This window comes from Tetranychus urticae, chromosome 2 (genome assembly GCF_039701765.1).
Source record: "Tetranychus urticae isolate SD_2017Ah chromosome 2, NJAU_TeUrti_SD_1.0, whole genome shotgun sequence".
In the NCBI taxonomy this organism is placed as follows: domain Eukaryota; kingdom Metazoa; phylum Arthropoda; class Arachnida; order Trombidiformes; family Tetranychidae; genus Tetranychus; species Tetranychus urticae.
Genome location: NC_142959.1, coordinates 23,024,051 through 23,045,486, shown reverse-complemented (window position 1 = coordinate 23,045,486; position 21,436 = coordinate 23,024,051). Strand labels below are relative to the sequence as shown.

The window sequence follows — 21,436 nt, the reverse complement described above, 5'->3', positions numbered from 1 at the left end:
AAGTCTAACAAATTAATGTCATTGTGTTGAGAATCGTTAGTTGAGTTGAATTTGTCAGAAATATTGAACTTTTTTGATAATTTCTTTATAATTTCAATTAAAACTTTCTTATAGGGAATGTAAACAAAGGGTTTGAGGGGCTATTGAATAATCTACTGACATTATCTGGTACTGACACTATCTGGTACTCCACTGTAGTAAACAAGGTTGAATATGAAGTAAATTAAGAGATGGCCCCTTAAGCAGAGTTGCATCATTTTTTAATGTCAACTTTTCACCAGAAAATTTCTTAACTTGATCCTTGTTAGATTCAATCATCAAATATCTGATTGAAATTACTGTTATTGGAATCGCTTTAATTCATTAGATTACCTTCATTAAATGCTGAATTACCACTGAAGCTTTAAAACTCAATTGACTGTGACTTTCTGTTTTTAAGTCAACTTGGAAATAAAACAACTAAAAGTAAAGCAGAGACATGTTACCTTTATCAATCAACAAAAGATCATCTAAATCATTATAAGACAATATCAGATAATAACTTCTTTGGTCGATATTAATTCATGAACCTGATAGTAAATCTGATCAAGATTACAAAAAGTTAGCAGGAAAATGCCGATAAAATGAGTATAAAGTAATAAAGAGAAACAGGATGAGAGGGAGAAAATAAGGGACGATATTTAATGACGATGAAGGCTCTAAAAGCTATTCCATAACAGCAAGACTTTACAAGTGTAATTTCAAGTTGTTTGCAGCATAACTCTCGTTACATCTCATTTCAAAATTTGTTTTCTAGTTAAAATCTATTTTCTAATTCTATATTCATTTACCTTGATCAATATTCAAAATAATCATGACTTCTATGAATGCTGGTATCGATACAAATTGTATGACCCTAACAAGGTTCGTGATTGAAGAGCAGCGGAAAGTTCCTGGAGCGACCGGAGAAATGACCACTCTTCTTAATGCTTTGGCAACAGCAATTAAAGCCATGTCATCAGCTGTTCGAAAAGCAGGAATCGCCAAATTGTGAGTATAATAATCAATTCAAAAGATGAGCCAAAATAAATTCAAGTTGATATTGGTTCATTTCTTTAGCCTATGATAAATGTGCCCTCTTTTGTCTTTGTAAACAACGTTACTTTACATTGTGAGGCTTACAAGCCAAGAAACATTTTCAACTAAACTATTTTTATTTTGCTGTTTATTGTTTAACTGTTTGACCACGTCATTAAAGTTAGTTGTTAGTTAACATAGATTTAATTAAATTAATGTATTAAGTCTATTGTGTATTGATCAATTGTCTCATCTCATGCAGAAATAGACAGTGATCAAAGTTTATTTTGCTTTGTTTATTATGCCAATGAGAAACATTTACAAGCTTTTCGCAATAATCTGTTTTCCATTTGACACTTTTGTTAACTGTTTTATTTCTCATCGATTGTGACAATTGATTGTTTCATTGCTAATCTGATTATTTATTTTCATATTCTCTTTCCAGATATGGAATCGCCGGTTCAACAAATGTCCAAGGAGAGGAAGTTAAAAAGCTTGACGTATTGGCCAATGATATGTTTATCAATGTCTTGAAATCATCTTACTCAACATGTCTCCTAGTCTCAGAGGAAAATGATAATATAATTGAAGTTGAACCCGATAAAAGGGGTAAATATATTGTTACCTTTGATCCTCTCGATGGATCATCCAATATTGACTGTTTGGTATCTATTGGGTCCATATTTGCCATTTACCGTAAGGTAATCAAACCATCCTTTCCAACAAACCAGTTTTTTAGATTTTACAATGAATATTTTCTTACCAAATTTCCATTTTCCACTTGCTAACCTTGTAGATTCTCGCTCAATATATTGTTATCCCGCCCGCCCAAACGAAAAAGTTTAACGGTTCCTATTAATTTCACCTTAGTAACAGGCTTTTTTTATTTGTTTAGATCTTGTTTATCTGCTTTTCAAGATAACGAATCTGATTATCTGTTTAGTCTATCGATACTGATCTTTGTACCTTTCCCATCAAGCTATTACTAGGTATTTCAAGAGATTATTTTTCAAGGTGATTTTAGGAAAATACCATCGTGTGTTTATGTCATCGTTAATTATCCTTATCAGTTTAATTCAGGGGAAAATATTGAAATCAGTTAGTCTTCTCCGTCTGATCTTTATCACTATCATTGAGTCAACCTTCTAGTTTTTATCAATTCTTATTTAGCTTACTTGTCTATCACATTTCTGATATCCATATTGAATTGTTCAAAATCTAAGCATAACTGAACCATGAATTCATTATAAAATGCATATTCAAGAAATGAATATGCTGACTGAAGAATGTTAAATTTCATCAATTATTGTTACTTGATCTATTTATCATGGACATTTATAATGTTGATCAAAATTTCAACGATGCATTTCGTTAAACGATCTAATTTTTTGGTCGATCAGAATTACAGTCATCAATCTGTAACTCGAGAAGCATTTCATTTCCTTTTCCAATATATTCAGATAATGCAATGATTTTAGATTTCTTTACAAAAGAGTTAGCTCCTAGTAATTGCTATTTTAGTAACTAACTCACTATTAAGTAAACTATAATTTCACTAAACTCATTTCTCTTTTTTCAATCAAATCAGGTAAATCCTGGAGAACCGACTGAGGCTGATGCTTTGGTCAGTGGACGGAATATCTTGGCTGCTGGTTATGCGACGTACGGCAGTGCTACTATGGTTGTTCTATCTCTAGGTCAAGGGGTTCATGGATTCATGCTTGATCCTGTAAGTAGATTCTTGGCTGAAAAAATGATCCAAATTTTCACACTCTTCTGTTTTCATTTTCTGTCAGGCTATTGGTGAATTCATCTTGACTGAGCCAAACATCACAGTCCCTCGCCGTGGTAAAATTTACAGTATCAATGAAGGTTATGAAAGTCAATGGGACCCTGTTGTCAAAGCCTATGTTCACAGTAAAAAATATCCTAAGGTAAACAAAGATAATTTTTGTCACTTCAGTGACTTTAGCTTCAATTATAGCATATAATGTGCTATAATACCTGTTAGGATAAAAATAGTTTTGTTGTTTAACCAACAAAAAAATATACAATTCTGACGTCTATTTTGAGATGCTTGTTATTGTGTATAACTATAATTCAATGTTGAATGTTAAAAATACATAAGTCCAATGCATAATCTAAAAATATATTTTGTTCATATTTCAACCCTTTAGTCTGGTAAACCTTATGGTGCACGTTATGTCGGTTCAATGGTATCTGATGTTCACCGAACGTTCAAATATGGTGGCATTTTCATGTATCCGGCTACAAAAGATTCACCTAACGGAAAGGTAAATCTCGATGCCCTTTGACAATATTAATATGGCTTTGCAAGACTTCTGTTAAAAGCATCTATTGAGGATTCGTTGGCCTTTTAAAACATTACCTATTCAATCATTGAATTGATGACTTCCTAGAATCATTTTTATGATTACTATTCCTTCACTCAATAATGATGCTGATAATGATAATCACAAGTATAGAGTAAGGCAAGAAAGAAAGACCAAGAATATGAACCCAAGGGGATGAATGAGGAAACATTATATTGGATACAAGTTTTCGAGTTTTTAGGCTGAATTAGATGAATTTATCTTTTTTTTCTCTGGACTTTATGACTGATCCAGAACCCACAATTACCATTTCATTGGATAGACACTTGAATTCCCTTTAGTACCATTGATAATGATGTTTACTTGTTGAAAATGAGCACAAAAACAAAAGACAAAAGAGCTCAAAGTCTAACTAGAATAGGATGATTTTAAATATTGATGAAAATGAAATTATTCTGGTACAAGTAATCGAAACAAATGGATCCAATTCTGTTTTCATCTCATTTTCAGAATGTATATCTTGCCACAATCTTCATATAATACTTGCGATAGTACAAAATCACTTTCACTGCGATACTAACCTTTATTTCATCTATTTTCCCATTAGCTTCGGTTATTATACGAATGTAATCCAATGGCATTTCTCATGGAACAAGCCGGTGGAATGGCAATCGATGGAAACAAATGTATTCTTGATATTGTACCACATTCCATTCATCAACGTAGTCCAATATTTCTTGGTTCATTTGAGGATGTTTCCGAGATTCAAGCAATGTACAAAGCTTCCCGTTGATAATACGCAAGCCAATATACAAAAGGTGCAAGGATTTAATGCTTAAAATAAAACCTTTATTAGAAGCTGTTTTTTTTCTTGTGGAACGACCAGTTTCATATAATCAAGATTCATATTCAGCATTTCATTTTAGTTTCCCATTTAAATTTTGTTTCTTAATTTGTGAGCTTTTTCTGATTTTAGGTTTAAATCTGCATTCAAGTTTATTTACCTTTACTTTTACTTTTGCTAAGTTAACCCAAATATCATGCATTAATATGTTATCCATTGATCTTTAATAATTCACTTTCCTCAAGTGAAGCTCATTCAATTTTTATATAAATTCAATATTTTTGGTCAATTCATATCAATTACTTTTTCAAAATGTAAATAAAATCTCCGGTTTTTTTACTTACAGATTGGTATTGTAACCTATTGACTGAATTGACATTTAGATTTTCAAAGCAACACAATGACGGCAAAACTTTACCATGAGTAATTCATTTCATTCAAATGATTGAATAGCTAATTCAATTCATCTCGAAATAAATAAGATGTGTTACAAATTTGAGTGTAATCACAATTAGAGCTAATATGCTGCACTTCTCTTACAAGTTGTAGGTGGCTTTTAAGTGGATCCTGATATTTCAGGCAACAGTGGTTTTATATTTATGGGCTAAGAAGAAAAAAATAAGATTAATTGTTAATAGTAATTATCTTAAACGTAAATTCGGAAATAAATGATGCAACGAAAAAGTCATTATTATTATTGTCATTATTATAATGTATTTTCATATATTATATGATGAAGTAACATGATTTTTTGTGTAAAAAACAGTCAACTCCGAACATGATGATGATGACTATGACGATAAACATGATAATGATGAAGATGAGGATTAGGATGATAATGTTGATAGAAATGGAAAAAAAGATGAAAAGGCTAATGAAGCAACTGTAGAACATGGGATCATAACATCAGCTATTCCATTGAAAAGTATCATTGTTATAATTCAATATGGTGATGATGATGTTAATTTGATGTTCTCAGTTGACCAAATCAGCAAGTCTAATTAGCATCCTTTCCTTGATGGATAGAGAAGCAGATGAAGACATAATGGGACAAATAGGAAGAATTGAACGAAAATGTTAAATTGGTCAGTCCATTTTCAGTCAATGTCTTTCATCTTATCCCCAACGAAGTGCTTGACCCGCTGTCCGTCCATGACCACGAGAGACTGCACTGACCAATTCCGAAGAGTAAGCGTCGTCTAGATGTTGTTTATACGTTGGCTTCCAATGGGCAAATAAACTCAATGCTTTTTTAATCCGCGACACTGATCTTTCCTCGTTTCCTCTTTTCAACATCTTTTTGTCACTCTTATCATCGGCTGCCGTTGTAATCAGCTCCGGTTCAATCCATGATAATAATGATGATGTACCACTGTTATTACTGCTGTTGCTGTCAATGTTATACAGATTCTGTTCTTTGTTTAAGTTGAAAATTGATGAAGTCGGGGAAGATGATGTTTTAATATGTAAATTTGAATTTTGAGGAGCAAAATCTTTTGAAAATGGGTTAACATTACCATCCAAATTGTTTCTATTAACATCGACATCTAACGATGGCTCAAAATCACTATCTATTGAGGATAAATCATTAGCTGCAATTGCATCCAATAATCTTGAAGTTTGTATATAATCATTCAAAGAATCCACAGAATTTATTGAATCGGCTGGGAAAGAGTTTGATGAAGATGATGGCGATGGTGGAGGAGGAGGAGGTGGATTTAACCAGATTGGTCTGATTGAATGACACAAAGTAACAGGTAATAAGATAACAGTGAACACAAATAAATTCTTAATCAATCGAAAGTTTGGATTAATACCAGTAAATGACGTCTGAATTGGCATGATTAATCTGGTTGAAGATGGAAGGAAGCAGAAAAGAAAGGAAACCAAAACGGTTAAAATTTACATTAGCAACCATTTTAAACACCAATCAACAGGATAACAAAAAAAATGTACTTGGAGCAATGTTGTATAACCAATAGTGACTGATTAATTAAGAAAAAATCAAATTAAAAAAATAAAACAATTATAAAAAAAAATCAAAAACGTAACATAAATATGCTTCTGGTAACAAAAAGCAAGGAACCTTTTTGTTGTAATAACCGTTTGTTTCATGCATTGACTAATAGTTCAAATCATTTGTTTTGAGTCTTTATGCTTCTAGGTCTTTCCATGTTAAGTATTAAAATAGTTTTTTTTGAGAAATTTGTTTTCGCTTCTAAATTAATTCTGGATTGTTCAGTTTTACAATTACGATAAAAATGACTGCCATTCAACAATAATAAATGTCACTCCATTATCTGCTTAATTTAAATCAGATTAGATCAAAAATTGACTTTTCCACCTACACTATTGATAGTATTGATTCCGTTCATCATCTAATCGCTTTAAACGATGTATCTATGCAATAATCTGTGTCTTTAATTAATTAACTTCATTATCACTTGTCACCAATAATGGTATGTAGAAGCGGAATTGAACTGAATAATGTCAACATTTCCAAATCCAAAGAAAGCAAATTAACACCAGCAACAAACATATTGAATCCAACATGGAAACAATCTGGTTCAAAGTAACGCTTCCAAGTCATTTGGAAAATCCGCTAAAAAGGATTCTACACCAAGGTAAGAAATGATACCTGATCATCATCATAACATGGTGATGATGGTGATAAATATTTACTAACTGTAATACAATAATGAAAAGACGAGATGATAATAAAAACAAGGTTACTGTTTTATCTTGTAAAGTATAGTAGCTGTTTATTGTCTTCAACTGAATGATAACCCAAAGAACCCAATAACTTAACCAGTGTACAAAAAGACCAACTCAATCATCTATAATTTTTACATTAACAATGAAGACAACTCAATGACAATTACAATTCCCGAATCAAGTGTAACATCAATTGACAATTAAACAGACGATCAAAAGACAAATATAGAAGCTACAATATATTGTAATAAAAGCCAAAACAAACCATAAACAAGTACCAAAAATGGATACATTGGATCAAGCCTAACCCAAAACCAGAAAAACAGTTTAACCCTTAAATTGGTTCAGCTTGACTTTTAACAGACTTCATTGTTAACAATTTAAATATCAATAAGAAATGAATACAACCAAGTTTTCAGCATCAATCTCCAGTCGGATATTTATAATACTTTAGGTTGATTCTGATGAACATGATATTCATTGAATCATTTAACCGCCCACTTAGAGGTTATTGCATATTAAGAAGCTGATAAATCGTCAATTGAAATGAAACCAAATGAATAAAATGAAGAACTAAATTAAAGTAAAAAGTATATTTCTTGATTCAACAATTTTCTTGTCCTACATTGAGCTCAATGTAAATAGCTTAATGCATTTCTGATTGATAATTGATAAAAACAGGTAAACATGTTGACTCATTTGTTGTTGTTTGTCTCAATGCAATGACAAAATAAAGAAAATGAAAAAAGAAGAAATTTTTTTTCTATTTCGTATCATTTCTTTCAGTTTCATTTCAATGGTTCCAAATGATTCAGATTTACTTGCACATTTAAAGGTTTTTCTTACATCATTATTATTCAACTTGAATACAAAATATTGGTTTTAATGTAAAAGAAGAAGAAGAAGAATCAAGGTTTTACTCTTTAAACATCAAAAATTAATCACTGAATCAATTGTTTACCCTTTTTTAGGTCAAACCTGAGATATTCAACTTTATATAGATATTGAGGATATTTTTGTTTCATCATGAAATCACCTTAACATTTACTAGACCAAATAAGTTTCCATTGTTTCCTTATTAACTGCAGCCATAAAACCTGAATCATTGTGAGTATCAAGTTAATACACCAAGTTTCAATCAACTGAGAACGAAACTGTTGCAAGTAATTTTCAAAAGTCTTATTACTTTCCTCATGATCAACCAAAAAGTCACCAATTTAAAGAGGAATCAAAGTTGATAACAAGGGTTTCTACAAATCTATTGAACTGTTTACTGGGAAAACAAAAAAATGTACAAAAAAATGATCAACTTCATGTTGAACATTGAATTGAAAGGAAAGTTGTTTTTCACCTCATTTTGACGCAAATAAATACCTGTTGATCAAAACAATCAAATGGCCAAGTGTTTTGACTCAACACTTTCCTCGCGTCAAGTTGCAGTTAATATTTTTCACAACTAACAAACAATTGCAAATCAACAACATTGAACCTTTTCATTTTCATTTTAAAAGTTTCTTGAAAATTTTCTCATTCGTGAGCAGGGAGTGTGAAAATGATATATTTCGTAAAATAACCTGAAACGAAAGTTGACCTGAAAATGACGAAGATCGTTGATCACAGAAGAGTAATTTTTACGATTCTTTCACTGAAAATTTGGATTCTTAACTTGCAATACTTGTAAGAAGGCTAAAACTGCAAAATCTTGCTGACTCTGTTATAAGATAAGTTAGTTTTCATATTGAAATATTGCTGCTTCCCTAGATTTTTAAAATGAAACATTTGAAATGTTTTATCGAGAGAATGAATCTTTGAATCATTTCCTGAAGATCAGGATAAACTTACTGACCTTACACAGATCTAAACTTCAAAATTTTTAGTGACATTTACTGGATCTATTGATATTTACACTCACTTCCCAAGCGTCCCAGTAATCAAGTGATAACATGATTGAACAATCATTTTCTTATTTCTTCAAATATTAATCGTTTATAAATGAAATAAAAAGTTATTTTTATCAATTTTTCAGAGCAAATGTTTCATTGTTCAAAATTCAAGTGTTTTACAAAACTGCTTATTACGCCAAAAGATGAATCACAATTGATATTGGCCAATTGGTTTGGAAATTGGGTGGGAGATGATTTTCCACTGAATAAATTTTCTTCTTATTTTTGAAAAATTTTCATGAAAAGTACAGCTGCGACTATGGCCGATACCTGTCATGAATTTTTCATGTTTTGTCCTCGTTTACAAATTTTCTTGACCTTTTCATTCAACAGCAACTACTCAACTCCTTGGTAAACCTTCCAGGACCATTATTTTTTAGGCTTATCCGGAGCTAATACGTTCTTCTCGTTCTTTTATTCAGTAAAAATACATCCTAAGAGGTTAAACCGTCTAGAATTGGCATTAAATATGAGTTATAAACATCTCTCCTCCAAAGTTCAAACGAGTCTATTTTCGATAGCATTGAAACGCGTCAACTCTAAAGTGCCCAATATATTTTGATTGTGAACTTAAGCGTATTCATCATTCAGAGATTTCCCTACAAAATAGTTTATAGAATGAAATAAATGAATAAAAAATCTGAATATGGTTTAAGATTGTCCCATTTCCCTGGTCATTCACTATTATATTGTTAAAAGTTCAATGGATTCATCCATTGATAACTTCAGATTTGGTTTTCAATCAACAAAAATATCTTTTTTCTTCATTTTTCCTTAATCTTTTATTTGAAAACGAATCAGTATAAACCAGGAACATGGCCAATTCATTCGGAAAATTGTTCAAATCAAACTGAATTTGCTATCTTCTTCAATTGCTCACCTACAAACGCATTCAATCTAATCTTGTCTTTGAACACATTCACCTAATTTCAATGAGATAACCCTGTTTATGGACAGCATTTCAACTAATGATAAACATTTCTTTCCATTTGTTGGTGTTAACAACCATTGACTTGCAATCCATTCTGATTGACATAAATACAGGTTGTCGATTTACCATTATTTGCCCTTAATTTCACTCATTATTGACCTGAAATGAAAAATGAGAAACACTATCAATTGAATGAAGACCAAAATAGGAGTCAACAAAATCCTATTTGGAGCATTAAAATTGCATCCAAAGGTATTTCAAGTAATCATAATAAGATTTATTTAATACCTTTTAACAATGGGTTAACACTCCATGAGACTATCAATCTTTCAACATTTCCAGGTTTATAGACTGATTAAAGGATTTCAATGAAATGAAAAGTCATGGTATTAACTCTGATTATTGTTTATTTTCAACACTCTTCACCAATCTGATCAATGAAAGTAAACAACATCCCAACATCGTACATTAATTATTAACTTGAATTACAGTAATTACAACAAATCTTGCCTTTTGGTCAACAACATTTTCCCACTTTTGACCTTATTTAATTGAAATTAATCTTGTGACTTTTGCGTCCAACAACAACTCCATTAGTGTTATTAATTGACATCAAATCATGTTAATATTTTAAAATTAACAGTTAAATGTTTAATTAAGTTAATCAAAGGGAAAACTGTAAACCCAAAAATATCATTAAACATTGGAAGCAAAAAATGGGTGAGAAACAACAAAAAATGGTTAACATTATCAATTGTAATGAATAAAAGGTTTGCTTAAAAAAATGATTATTAATCAAGTTAATGGTCCTAATCAACACCCAATCTAATTGAGCATTTACCAGTCGAGGCTTCAATTGTCACCATTAAATATGAACAAAAGCATTGATATTGATATTTAACTTTGAAGTTGGAGTAAAAAATTTTACTACATTTTTGGGTTCTATCATTAAAATGGTAAAAATAATCATTACATTTGTATTATTGCTTGATATATTGCTTCGGGTTTAATGACACATAAATAAGTTAACTTAATGTTGGCTAAATTGTATAAAATATTGAAAGTTTACTTCAATTAGTCGTTTAATTTAATTCAGTTAGTTAATTAAATTGAGCTGAAGAAAGAGTTGACCAGAAAATAATTGGCAAAACGATGAAGAAAGTTACATTTCAAGGTAAATGTGCACTTAGATGAAATATTACATTTTCATGAATCTGGTTGAACTCAGTTATTCAGTTAAGAGACTAGATTTTAGTCTAATTAAGTAATTTTTTCAATTATCCAATCTCATGTTTCGATTTTAAGTCCACAAAATGGGAAACCTAATGTAACCCAAAAATTTGGTTCATTGGGTTAATCTTGAAACTATCATGTTTCCCTTTGGTTGTCGATTTGATTATTTTTTAAACTTTTACTGGATGTGTTTTATTACAACTATAACGTTACTTGTCAATCGAGAGTTTAATTTTCACGAAATTGATCTCATGAATTAACCTTGCCATTGAATCTGATTATTTCATTATTATTCAATTTTCTGGTTGATCGTGTTCATCAATTCATTGTCAACTTTAACCATCAGTTCAACGAAACTTCAATTGCAATAATAAAGTTGTTTATGAAAAAAAGGTAAAAAATTTGTCATTTGTTCATCAGTGAAAGAAAAATGATACAAAATGAATGAAACTGAATGCTTTCAAAGCAACAGAGAGATTATCAAATTATTGTAAAAATTTGCTTTATATCAAGTTTCGGTCTTTGAATCAAAATTTTCTCAAATTATAATAACCGATAATAAGTAATACCTTTGTTGATTGAATTTTCAAAAGCTTAATTCAAAATCTGTTTACGATAATTTCCTTTGATAGCAACTATTGGTTTGATTTAGTTGAATTGGCAGTTAACTCCGAGAAAATATAAAAATTTTGATCTTCATTTCATTTGTGTTTGGGTACTTTTCATCAATCCTAAGTTGTTACTCGATTTGAATAGAAAAATGTGAGTAATGTAAGCCAATTTATCAACTAATTGTTAAGCTAATTATTAATTTAAATTGATTAGTAGTGATTAGCATGGATCAAAGATTAACAACGATTAGAGAAAAAGACGTAATGAGATCACGCGAGGTAACCTTAAAGAAGGTTAGAGTTTACTGAACATCTTATATTTTCTGTATTGGATTTGCATCGATTTATTTGCAGAAACATTTATTAATTTTAAGCGTAAATTTACTTGATTGCAATTAACTCAGTTGTCATGAAAAATCGTAAAGTATTGTATCGAAATAGGTGAAATTAACAAGAAAAGTTAGACTTCCTTATTTGGATCTAATTGCTATGGAATGGGTTTTCTGACCTTTTTTTACTTAAACACTTGATTGCAATTATTTTTTGGTTAATCATTAGATTTACCAATTTTATCCAACAATTGAAATCTATCTTCTTTTCATGATGATTATTACCATCATTATGTTGAAAAATGATTGTTCAATGAAAATGTAAGATGATAGCTGAATCGCTTCAAAGATTTGGCAAGATTTGAACAGATTTTCTCTGAATGAGGAAAAAACACACAGAAATGAAATTTGACAATTGAGTTAATTATAAACATGATAATCATATAAAGAATAGTTTTATCGGAATAATCATGAAAGTCTCAATTTTCAATGTTAATCTCTACTGGCTTTAACCAAATCCAACTGAAAGTAACTCAATGTTAACCAATGTTGGCCAATTTATCTGGTTGATTAATGTTTTAACTGATTTTTCTGGCTAATTGATAAATAGTTGATAAAATGTAAAGTGAAGGTAAAAGGTTGGAAATAAAGATTCAAGTCAATATATTTTGTGGTTAGACCCGAGATTAGAGAGTAAATTGTTTGACTTTTTTGCCTTTTCTCATTCACTGATCAATTGATTGAACATTGAAATTTGTTGATGTCAAAGGCAACCAAAACAACTGTAATGAGTAGGATTTACTGGGTTAAAGTGAAGGGAAGGAAGGAAAAGATAAAAGTGAAACAAAAACAAATGTAAATATTGATCAATTTGAATTGAAATAAACAACTTTAATCAGTAAATAATCAACTAAATTAAATCTTTTCCTGCCTTCTTTTGTTTTCCATCAAATGTCACCCAAAATCAATCACAATTTAAGCATTCCAATTGGAGTTAAGAAACTCAACTTTTTATCATTCATTTTCCCTCCCAGAGCAACTCCAAGCATAAAGTGAATGGCAATCATTATCAATTGAAAATCAATCAATAAAGCTAAATTGAATCAAAATTGCAATAAAATGATTGAAATTTGGATTGATATTTTGACAAATTTGATAAGAACAAGCAACAGAAAAAAAAGTGAACAAAATAAATGTCAATCCAATTGAAGAAACATTGAATTGTATTTACCTTTTTTTACGTTGATTAGAGGCTAGTTGATGAAACTGCCTTTAATAGAGTTTGTAAAGTCCGTTTAATCGGTCAAATACACAATCAAATTAAATGTTGACTTTGATGGTTGATCAAGTGCAAGTTAAGACAATAAAAAGGATTGTTAAAGTTGAAGGAATCACAAAACACTGAAGGATGACACAAACCAAACTAAACTGTTGCTCAGGTAAACTTGATCTTTGGTTAAGTCTTAGTTTCATTGAATAATACAAGACTGGAAAATAAAGAGAGTTACTTGATAATTGTAACTGTATTAGGCATGTCTACATTTTATTGTAAACATTTACTCTTACCATGACATTATCATCAACCTATCATGTTACCTTAATCAGTCAATTAATGTCTCTTAATCATATATTGAGATTCGTTTTCGATTATCATTTTATCTGATCAAATGTTCCATCGGTTTGCTTCCAATATTTCATATTTAATTATAATCTTCTCTCATAATCATTCACTTCTACCTTGTAAATTGCCTTGTTGCACATGATTGTGATTAATGAATGTACTTTTTTTGCTTGTTCATTTAAATCATTGAGAAGTTAATCAATCTCTTTTTTTGTCGGTTAAACAATCAACCTCTTAATCACGTTGAGGTAATCAAAACACGACGAGAATCAACTCTAACTCTTGACTTTTGAACAACGCGTTTGAAATTTACTCTTTTCTCATTTTTATTTGGATTCAAGCCTTTTCTGGTTTGGTTAAGGCTATTGATTAAGTTTGAACAATTAATGATTTAGTTAGCTTTTCTTCGACTTGAACTTGACTCAGGTTGAATTTGGGCTGAAATTTACAGCCAATCAGTTCGAATGCTGTGAAGAAGCAAAATGTTGATATACTAAGGGCGATACAAATGTATGAAAAGGCTAATGGGTTAACAGAGGCAATTGCTATGTGTGCGATTAAAGGTGGATAAATGGATTCACCGATAATGGTGCCAACAATAATGATGGACGTTAAGTGGCCTGAAAGGTGAAGACGCCTTTTAACGTTGAAAAATACCAGTGGAGTGAAGGGTGATAGACCAATGCCCATGAGAAGAACGGAAAAGGCCAGACCAATGGTGGATGGATAAGTTAAGTAGAGGCTGGTTCCAGCGATTAATGTTAAGGTTAGATGGATGTACATTAGACTACGGTTTGAGATGAAGTTCATCAAAATTAAGGCAAAGATGCGTCCAAAGGAGTAGACAGTCCAATATGCTGTGGACAAAAGGGCGCCTGATGAGACAAGAAATGGTGATATTTAGTGTAAGTATTGAATTATTAAACGGATTGATTGGAAGGATTGCCAGAAATGATTTGATTGTTGGTTCAATAAAACGTTAATAAAAAATAAAAAGCAAAATAAAATCAACCTAAAATCACAATTGTTATTGAATATTGAAATTATGCAAATGTTTTCTAATTAAATTGTAATTTATTTCCTAACATCTTTTGATCATTTAAATGAATTTCAGGCTAATGATTTACATATACGAATTTTTCTGCTTAATTGAAGTTAATTGGTGATCAAAGTTTAACTTGTTTTCAAGCAAAATTGAAAACATTGTATTTATTTTTGGGTTGTTGAAAGTTAATGTTAGATTTGTTTATTATTTATGAAATTGTGATTGTTTTGTTTAATTAAAGTTGTGTAAATGTTAAAATTTAGTGAATTATTAACTGTAATAGTGTTATGTTTTTGTGCAAAAAGGCATTTACCTTGTGATTTAGTAAACTTTAAATCCGACTGAACTGAATAGCTGAGCAAAAGCAAGCCAAATCCCATGTTAAGCCCGGCTCCTGAGTGACTCAATAAGAGGATCAAAATTTTAAGGATAAGCTTTGGTGTAAAGGGTAACTTTTTTTCAGGTGAACAGGCTGATACTTGAACAATTTTTTCACTCCGAATTGGCTTATTTGTTGTAATAAGTACAATGAATAGTACATCCAACAGCAGGCAGATGAAGGCAAAGGTTTCAAAGGCGTAATGGAGGCTCATCTCGTCGGGGTTTTGATGCATTTCACTGGTTGTTTGGTTGAGGATCAAATCATTGGGTGAGGTTGGGACAAAGTCAATGAGAAAGGATTGAGCCAGTAAAGGTGCCAACAGAGTACCAAACCCGTACGAGAATGAAGTTGAATAGATCATTGGTGACCATTTGTTTGTCCAAATGTTGATTAGCCAAAGGTTGGCAGCTACAATGAAAGTACAAACAGATTGAACAAGATTACTAATTTTGGGTTTTTTTACTCAAGTGTTTGGTCTTTCAATTTACAAATTTATAGATTTCATGCTTTTTTTGACCTTACAAACTTCCAAATTGCCCAAACCAAAACCAGAAAGTCCAAGCCAAGGAGCCAGAGTCCAAAAAGATCTCATCCAGGGAAGAAACAGATTGGACAATCCAACCAAAAGCAGAGAGCCCATAGGAATCCAAACAATTGGTATATTATCACCAAGGAATCCACCTAAATTTGGAAAAAGGCAGATTCTATTTAGATAAGGTTAAACATGTTTTATTGAAATGATTGATTTGGGTTGATTGGTGAAAGATAGGATTGAAATTGGTTGAGTTGTTGGTTGCTCAAGACAAACAACAGGTAAACCTGGTTGAAGTAAAGGTTAACTCAAAAGTCTTACAGCTATTTACCCAATCATTTTACCAGTCATTTCATTTCAATACTGGTAATGATTAAATGTCATTTTAAATAATCTCAACTTCATCGGATCAAATGGTTAATTAACTGGTAAACCGGTAATTGTAATAAGTAACTATTTAACCAGACAATTTTGGATTCTTCTGATCAATTTTGATTCCCTTTCCAATGTATGTGAAAAGGTTTCAACAAAAATTATGTTAAAGAGGCCAAAATTAATTAAACCCAAAATGGTACTCTCATTGCTATTGCTGTTACTAGCAAAAGTATTTAAAACGCAATAAAATCAACAAAATATCATGTAAATCTAATGTAAGACTTTAAACACAATGAAACTTCAAATTTTCTGTGCAGAAATTAAGACTCGTTGATTAAGCTAAAATTTGGGTCAACTGTTTATTTCTGAAATGGATTACAGTGAACTTCGATTCTGGAAATTGTGTATTCTGTTCTGTATTCACTGGATTCAAGGAATATAAAGTAAATACTTTGCATTTGATCGATTCTTTTGATTAAATTTAACATTTGGAACGGGTAAAGGTTGGAAGATTTGTTGACAATGCATTTAAACATCATTTCAGTTGTTATTTATCCATTTTACATAAGCTATGACAATGAAACAAACTATTCACTTTTGATTGAAACTGAGGACGCTTTAAGTACGTTTCTTGTTGTGTTTTTGTAACATTTTATCTTACATTTGACTATAGCCTTTAACCCATTATTTATTAATGATAATCAGATGATTAGCATATTTTAATAGAGTCTATCTAAAGCTACGACCACTTAGGCAAGTCAATTTACAGAATTGATGTTATTACAATGGAGGAAATAAAGATATGAATGAATGAATAATGATTGTTCGAGTTTTGATATTTTCAATTGAAAATGACGCCACAACTACATTATTCATTGCCTGATAAATATGTTAAGTTTAATCAACAAGCAGATGGATAAGTTCAATAATAAAATGTTATCGGTTACGTGACGTGAATAAGAGTTTCTCACCACAATTGCAACCTATTTTGCATTTTGATAACAAAATTATGTCAAAAATCATCGCAACTCCAGCAAATTTTATTGGAAGTTTTTCAGACTTTCTTCCGTTCATTTAGAGGTTGGAATATTCACAAATTTTCTCATTTCAAATAAAGGTTTGAATAAACACAACAAGACTTGTTGAACACATTTTAGCTCAGAAAATGAAAATTGAATCTCACACACTCACAGGGAAACAATCTCATGACTTCAAGATTCCTTGGAAACAATTGTCTTCTGTATTTGCAGAACTGGTTAAAACATTTCGGACTCAATGATGGGATTGTCGATGACACTTATGATTAAGATGAAGGTTTTAAGATGTAAAGTGTATGAAATTACCCGAAATTGATCCAATTGCATATCCAACTGCCCGAGCCGCGATTATGAAGCTTGATTGTGATTTAGACGAGTTGGCACTTATTTCAAGATCAATAAGAGTTGCACCTAAAAGGGAAACTCCACAACCAGTGGTTATTAAACTTAAACAGATGAGGAAACTTTTGATTAAATCATTCTTGTCCTTTTTCCAGTTAATTATTGTCTTCATTATGGTTTAGAGATGAATGGCAAGAGTAAGGTGAAACAAGATTTCAATTGGGAAAAATCAAAAAATTGAATTAGTAAACTTGTCTTTTCGGTTCATTAGTTTAAATTGAATTTATTTCTTTGCGATTAATAACTTTAACTTTGAAGGTAATTTAAATTTGAGTTACAACAGATATAGTTACAACAGTTACAAATGATCAACTTGTAGCCATATTAATCAATCAAAAATATAAATAGGAATTTAGAAAAAGGTAAACTTTGTTTACTTTGAATCAGCTCAATGATCGTGGTTAACTTGCCCATGAAGAAATAATTCACAGTTAATTAGTTGAAAGTTGATTAGAGAGGGAGAGTTAGTGAATTAATTAGTGAGATGGAGAGACATTAAAATAGGTGCTAAAGTGGTTATAATTTTCTTGAGCAATCCCTTTGCTGCTGCTTTGATCCAGCCAACTTGAAGGCCGCTAAGATCCTGAAAAAAGAAGCTTTATTCTTGATTCTTTGCTGCTGACTTCATCATCATTTGACTATTAAAAATCTTGACTTCATTTCCACTCATACTATGGATACAACTTTCAATGTTGAATAAAACAGCGTTCATTTGTGGCCAACAGAACCTTCAATTGTTGCAGTCACTTTCCATTACTCTACGATTCCCATGTAAATGGTTTGTTTACACTTTTCCTGATCATTTATTGTCTTTTTTTAATTAGCAGCGTGAAACCAATAGTAAGCCAACAACACACTATACTGTCGATATTACTTGCAATTTTACGCCTCAAGCTTACAATGAAATATTAATTAGTTATCTGGAATGATGAATGAATGAATTTTGCCTTATGAGCATCTCAACAGGCACATAGAAAAGCAGACTTGGGTTCACCTTGAAATTACAACAGCGAATAGTATTTAATTCAGTTGGCAATTAAATCATCTTGTATCTTCCGTCTAAAGTTGAGAAATGTTGGGAAATGTTTGTGAGCATATCTAGAAACTGAGAAACCATGAGTAGTCTTATAACTTGTTGAATAATGTCTATCCAGTTCCTATATGCATCCTTAAATCGAGGTTCAACATCAATGGGCTTTCTTGTTTGCTTGTTTCAATTTTCATGTGGGTCTTTTGATTGATTTTAATAAAGGGAAACAGATCATAAATTCACAAATATTTCATGCTTAATCCAGTTGGAAGTGTTCCGTTGGCAAAGTCCATGATAATTAGGAAAAGCGAGGCAATCAGAAACATCCACTAAAAATAAAAGAAACAAAAGTTATCTGATCAGTTATAAATTTGTAAGAACATTTGAAGGTTTAATAACCTAAATTTACCCATTTTAAATAATCAAAGTATTTAATTCAACACAATAATTTACATAAGTTGTTATTGTTATTATTAACAATCGAGTTTATCCATCAGTTCAACTGTAAAAAACTTTACTATCGCCAACTCCATCTATTGACTGAAATTACAACTTTCTCGATTTAAAATATTTTGTGATTTTCGTTACTCTTAATAAGAGTCTCTTATAACTGTTAATAAACCTCCACTTGGACGAAAACACAATTCAATTATATAATTAACCTAATAATTTGAACTCTGTGAAAAGTGGTTAACCAATTGGAAGAGGAGAAACTTGGATTTTCACTAAAGGAGTAAGTATTTGAGTTTCAGTGTCCCTAAAATTGTTTTTGACCAACAACTCATAAAATTGAAGCAATAAATTGCAACTTACCGAAAAAAGTGTTTCGTATGTGATTTTAGTATAAATTCCTGAATAGCCAATGCTCTCTGAATCCATATAACGCCGAAAAGCCAAGATCTAAATTATGTATACATACATAAAATCAGTTTGGTTAACAGTTTTTTTCATAACATAACATTTTTTGTTTTACCTTCATCATAACAATCTTTGAAGCTTCAAATTCATTGATTTTGGACAAATTATCGTAACCACGTTTCGCTGACTGATGGAAGAAAAATGATTGGTTATTATTTTCTGACTCAAAAACTATAAATCTCAACTTACAGCATAAGAAACATCATAACAGGACTGGCAAATTTTATAAAGGACGAATAGGCTATTTGACCAAACCATAATGTAGTAAATTTTCAAATTTGAATTATTCTCACCATAAATGAATGAATAAGTAACAAACAAGAATAATGCAGTGTTACAAAAGATTATGTAAAAGGCTACTTTTCCCCAAAAACTGTCAGAATCCGTGCAGATGTCATTTACATCCAGATAGGTGTTGAAGAGTTCAGTTAACGATGAAAAGATTTGGGGCTCTTTTCGCTTCTTGAGACACCTTAATGCTGTTTCATCAATAATATCTTCAACGGAACGAAATTTATTTCCAATAACTAAGCAAACACAATCAAAATAAAGCAATGAAAAACTGATGATTCCGAGTGCCAAGAGGTTAGCAAAACAATCGATGATTACCCAAACCAAGATTAGGATACGATATTCAATAAAGGGATTTGGATCAAAGTAGATGGTCTTGATAGTTGGATAAGCTGGATACAGTGATAATGTAAGTACAATAACAACTACTGCTAAAGTCATAAATCTAATTCTAGTTTTGTATCGTATTTTTTTATAGCATTGACAAGGTATGGGAATTTCTGGTATCGGAGCAAATGGAATAAAGCATTTCAGATCTTTTTCGTGGGAAACGAACCTCCTCATGGTAAACAAAGCAGTCAGTATATAAACAAACAACGGAAATTGAAAGTAAACTGTTGTGTTCAACCAATATCCAGTAACATCACCAAGATAAGTATTGATCATCAAATTCGGGTTAACCATTGTAAACGCTCTTTTAACTAAAACAAGTGTCAATATTGTCAGGATGGTCAGCCTTTTCAATGATGTTTTTTCAGAAGACGGTTTATTTGATGGTGCTGATGGATTAGTAAGGGTTTCCAATGACACACCCTTGTTAGCAGCATCCCGAACTTTGTCAATCAAACTGTTTTCAATCAAACCAAATAGTTTTAACCAAAACTCATAAGGAACTTTTCCACATGGCTGATCTTGTAAATCATCTTTATCACCAAGACTTCGCCTTCCTTCGAATTGCTGCATCCTGGGCCCTTTCAGGATAAACAAATTCACAAATTAGATGACTTGCTTGGACACTTTAATCTTGAGCTGAGACTGAGACTGATTCTGAACGTTTTTTGCTACTTTTAATCACTCTCACTCTATTTTGCTGTTCATTTGTTTACCTTTTCGTGCACCCATTTGTAATCGTTATTGTTGCCAGTTGATGGCCATAATTTGATCGATTAATTTCGCGCAAAACGAAATGTGTATCAATCACGAGATTATTTCCATTAGATGACAGTCATTTCTTAATTTTACCATACATCATGTTCAGTCTGTCAAATTTACATCCAGAGCCAAGCTGAAGCTCACTGTAAGTTTATGATAATTGATGTTTATTTCAATAATTAATGTAAAAACAGGAAGATCAATTGATTTATCTACTTATGGTTTATATGGTCCAATATCAACTAATGATAGATAATGAATCTTCCCTATTACCTTGAATTCGCATCGATTCTGCTCTTCTTTCCTAGAATTGTAATTATCACCTTTTAATGGCTCTATTTTTCTTTTCATTAGATAATCAATTAGTAGGTAATCACCAAAGTTCTGTATAAAGAAGACAAAATTGCTGAAAAACATTTATTACTATTGACACCTGTCAGATATTTTTTTAATCATAAAATCTTCTTCATTTGGCTCAATCAAGATTCGCGATTCAACCTTGTTTAAATTTTAATGCAATTCAATTGACAGCAAATAAGCAAATTATTATCAGATCCTAGATTTGAGTTGAGCATTCAAAATTATACAAAAATGATTATATTCTGAAGACTATTATTCTTACCTATTGGCACCTATCTACAATGTATCGCAGCGTC

General features: G+C 31.1%; 4 protein-coding genes and 1 long non-coding RNA gene across 5 annotated transcripts; 2 read left to right on the top strand and 3 right to left on the bottom strand.

Moving 5' to 3' along the window:
* The first annotated feature begins 717 nt into the window (after positions 1-717).
* On the top strand, positions 718-4,576 carry fbp (fructose-1,6-bisphosphatase). The gene is made up of 6 exons (XM_015935171.3): positions 718-1,029; positions 1,502-1,757; positions 2,645-2,785; positions 2,853-2,990; positions 3,234-3,350; positions 3,997-4,576. Exons 1-6 carry the CDS (start codon positions 854-856, stop codon positions 4,180-4,182), a joined length of 1,014 nt encoding a protein of 337 aa, XP_015790657.1. The 5' UTR covers positions 718-853; the 3' UTR covers positions 4,183-4,576.
* Positions 4,577-4,907: 331 nt separating this feature from the next.
* On the bottom strand, positions 4,908-13,509 carry LOC107367472 (uncharacterized). Its single transcript, XM_015935174.3, has 2 exons — positions 13,227-13,509; positions 4,908-6,082 (listed from the first exon to the last, which is right to left on the bottom strand). The coding sequence occupies exon 2, from the start codon at positions 6,073-6,075 to the stop codon at positions 5,350-5,352; it is 726 nt and encodes a 241-aa protein (XP_015790660.1). The 5' UTR covers positions 6,076-6,082; positions 13,227-13,509; the 3' UTR covers positions 4,908-5,349.
* Positions 13,510-13,903: 394 nt separating this feature from the next.
* On the bottom strand, positions 13,904-17,593 carry LOC107367526 (solute carrier family 60 member 1). Its single transcript, XM_025161930.2, has 4 exons — positions 17,294-17,593; positions 15,566-15,724; positions 14,975-15,451; positions 13,904-14,491 (listed from the first exon to the last, which is right to left on the bottom strand). The coding sequence occupies exons 1-4, from the start codon at positions 17,499-17,501 to the stop codon at positions 13,986-13,988; spliced, it is 1,350 nt and encodes a 449-aa protein (XP_025017698.2). The 5' UTR covers positions 17,502-17,593; the 3' UTR covers positions 13,904-13,985.
* LOC149094146 (uncharacterized) lies at positions 17,593-20,875 on the bottom strand. The gene is made up of 5 exons (XM_089267496.1): positions 20,735-20,875; positions 19,527-20,599; positions 19,393-19,464; positions 19,233-19,319; positions 17,593-18,748 (listed from the first exon to the last, which is right to left on the bottom strand). The coding sequence occupies exons 1-5, from the start codon at positions 20,748-20,750 to the stop codon at positions 18,659-18,661; spliced, it is 1,338 nt and encodes a 445-aa protein (XP_089123622.1). The 5' UTR covers positions 20,751-20,875; the 3' UTR covers positions 17,593-18,658.
* On the top strand, positions 19,897-21,210 carry LOC112539433 (uncharacterized). The gene is made up of 3 exons (XR_016198673.1): positions 19,897-20,037; positions 20,107-20,925; positions 21,135-21,210. It is a non-coding gene; the product is annotated as an uncharacterized LOC112539433 (long non-coding RNA).
* Positions 21,211-21,436: the final 226 nt, after the last annotated feature.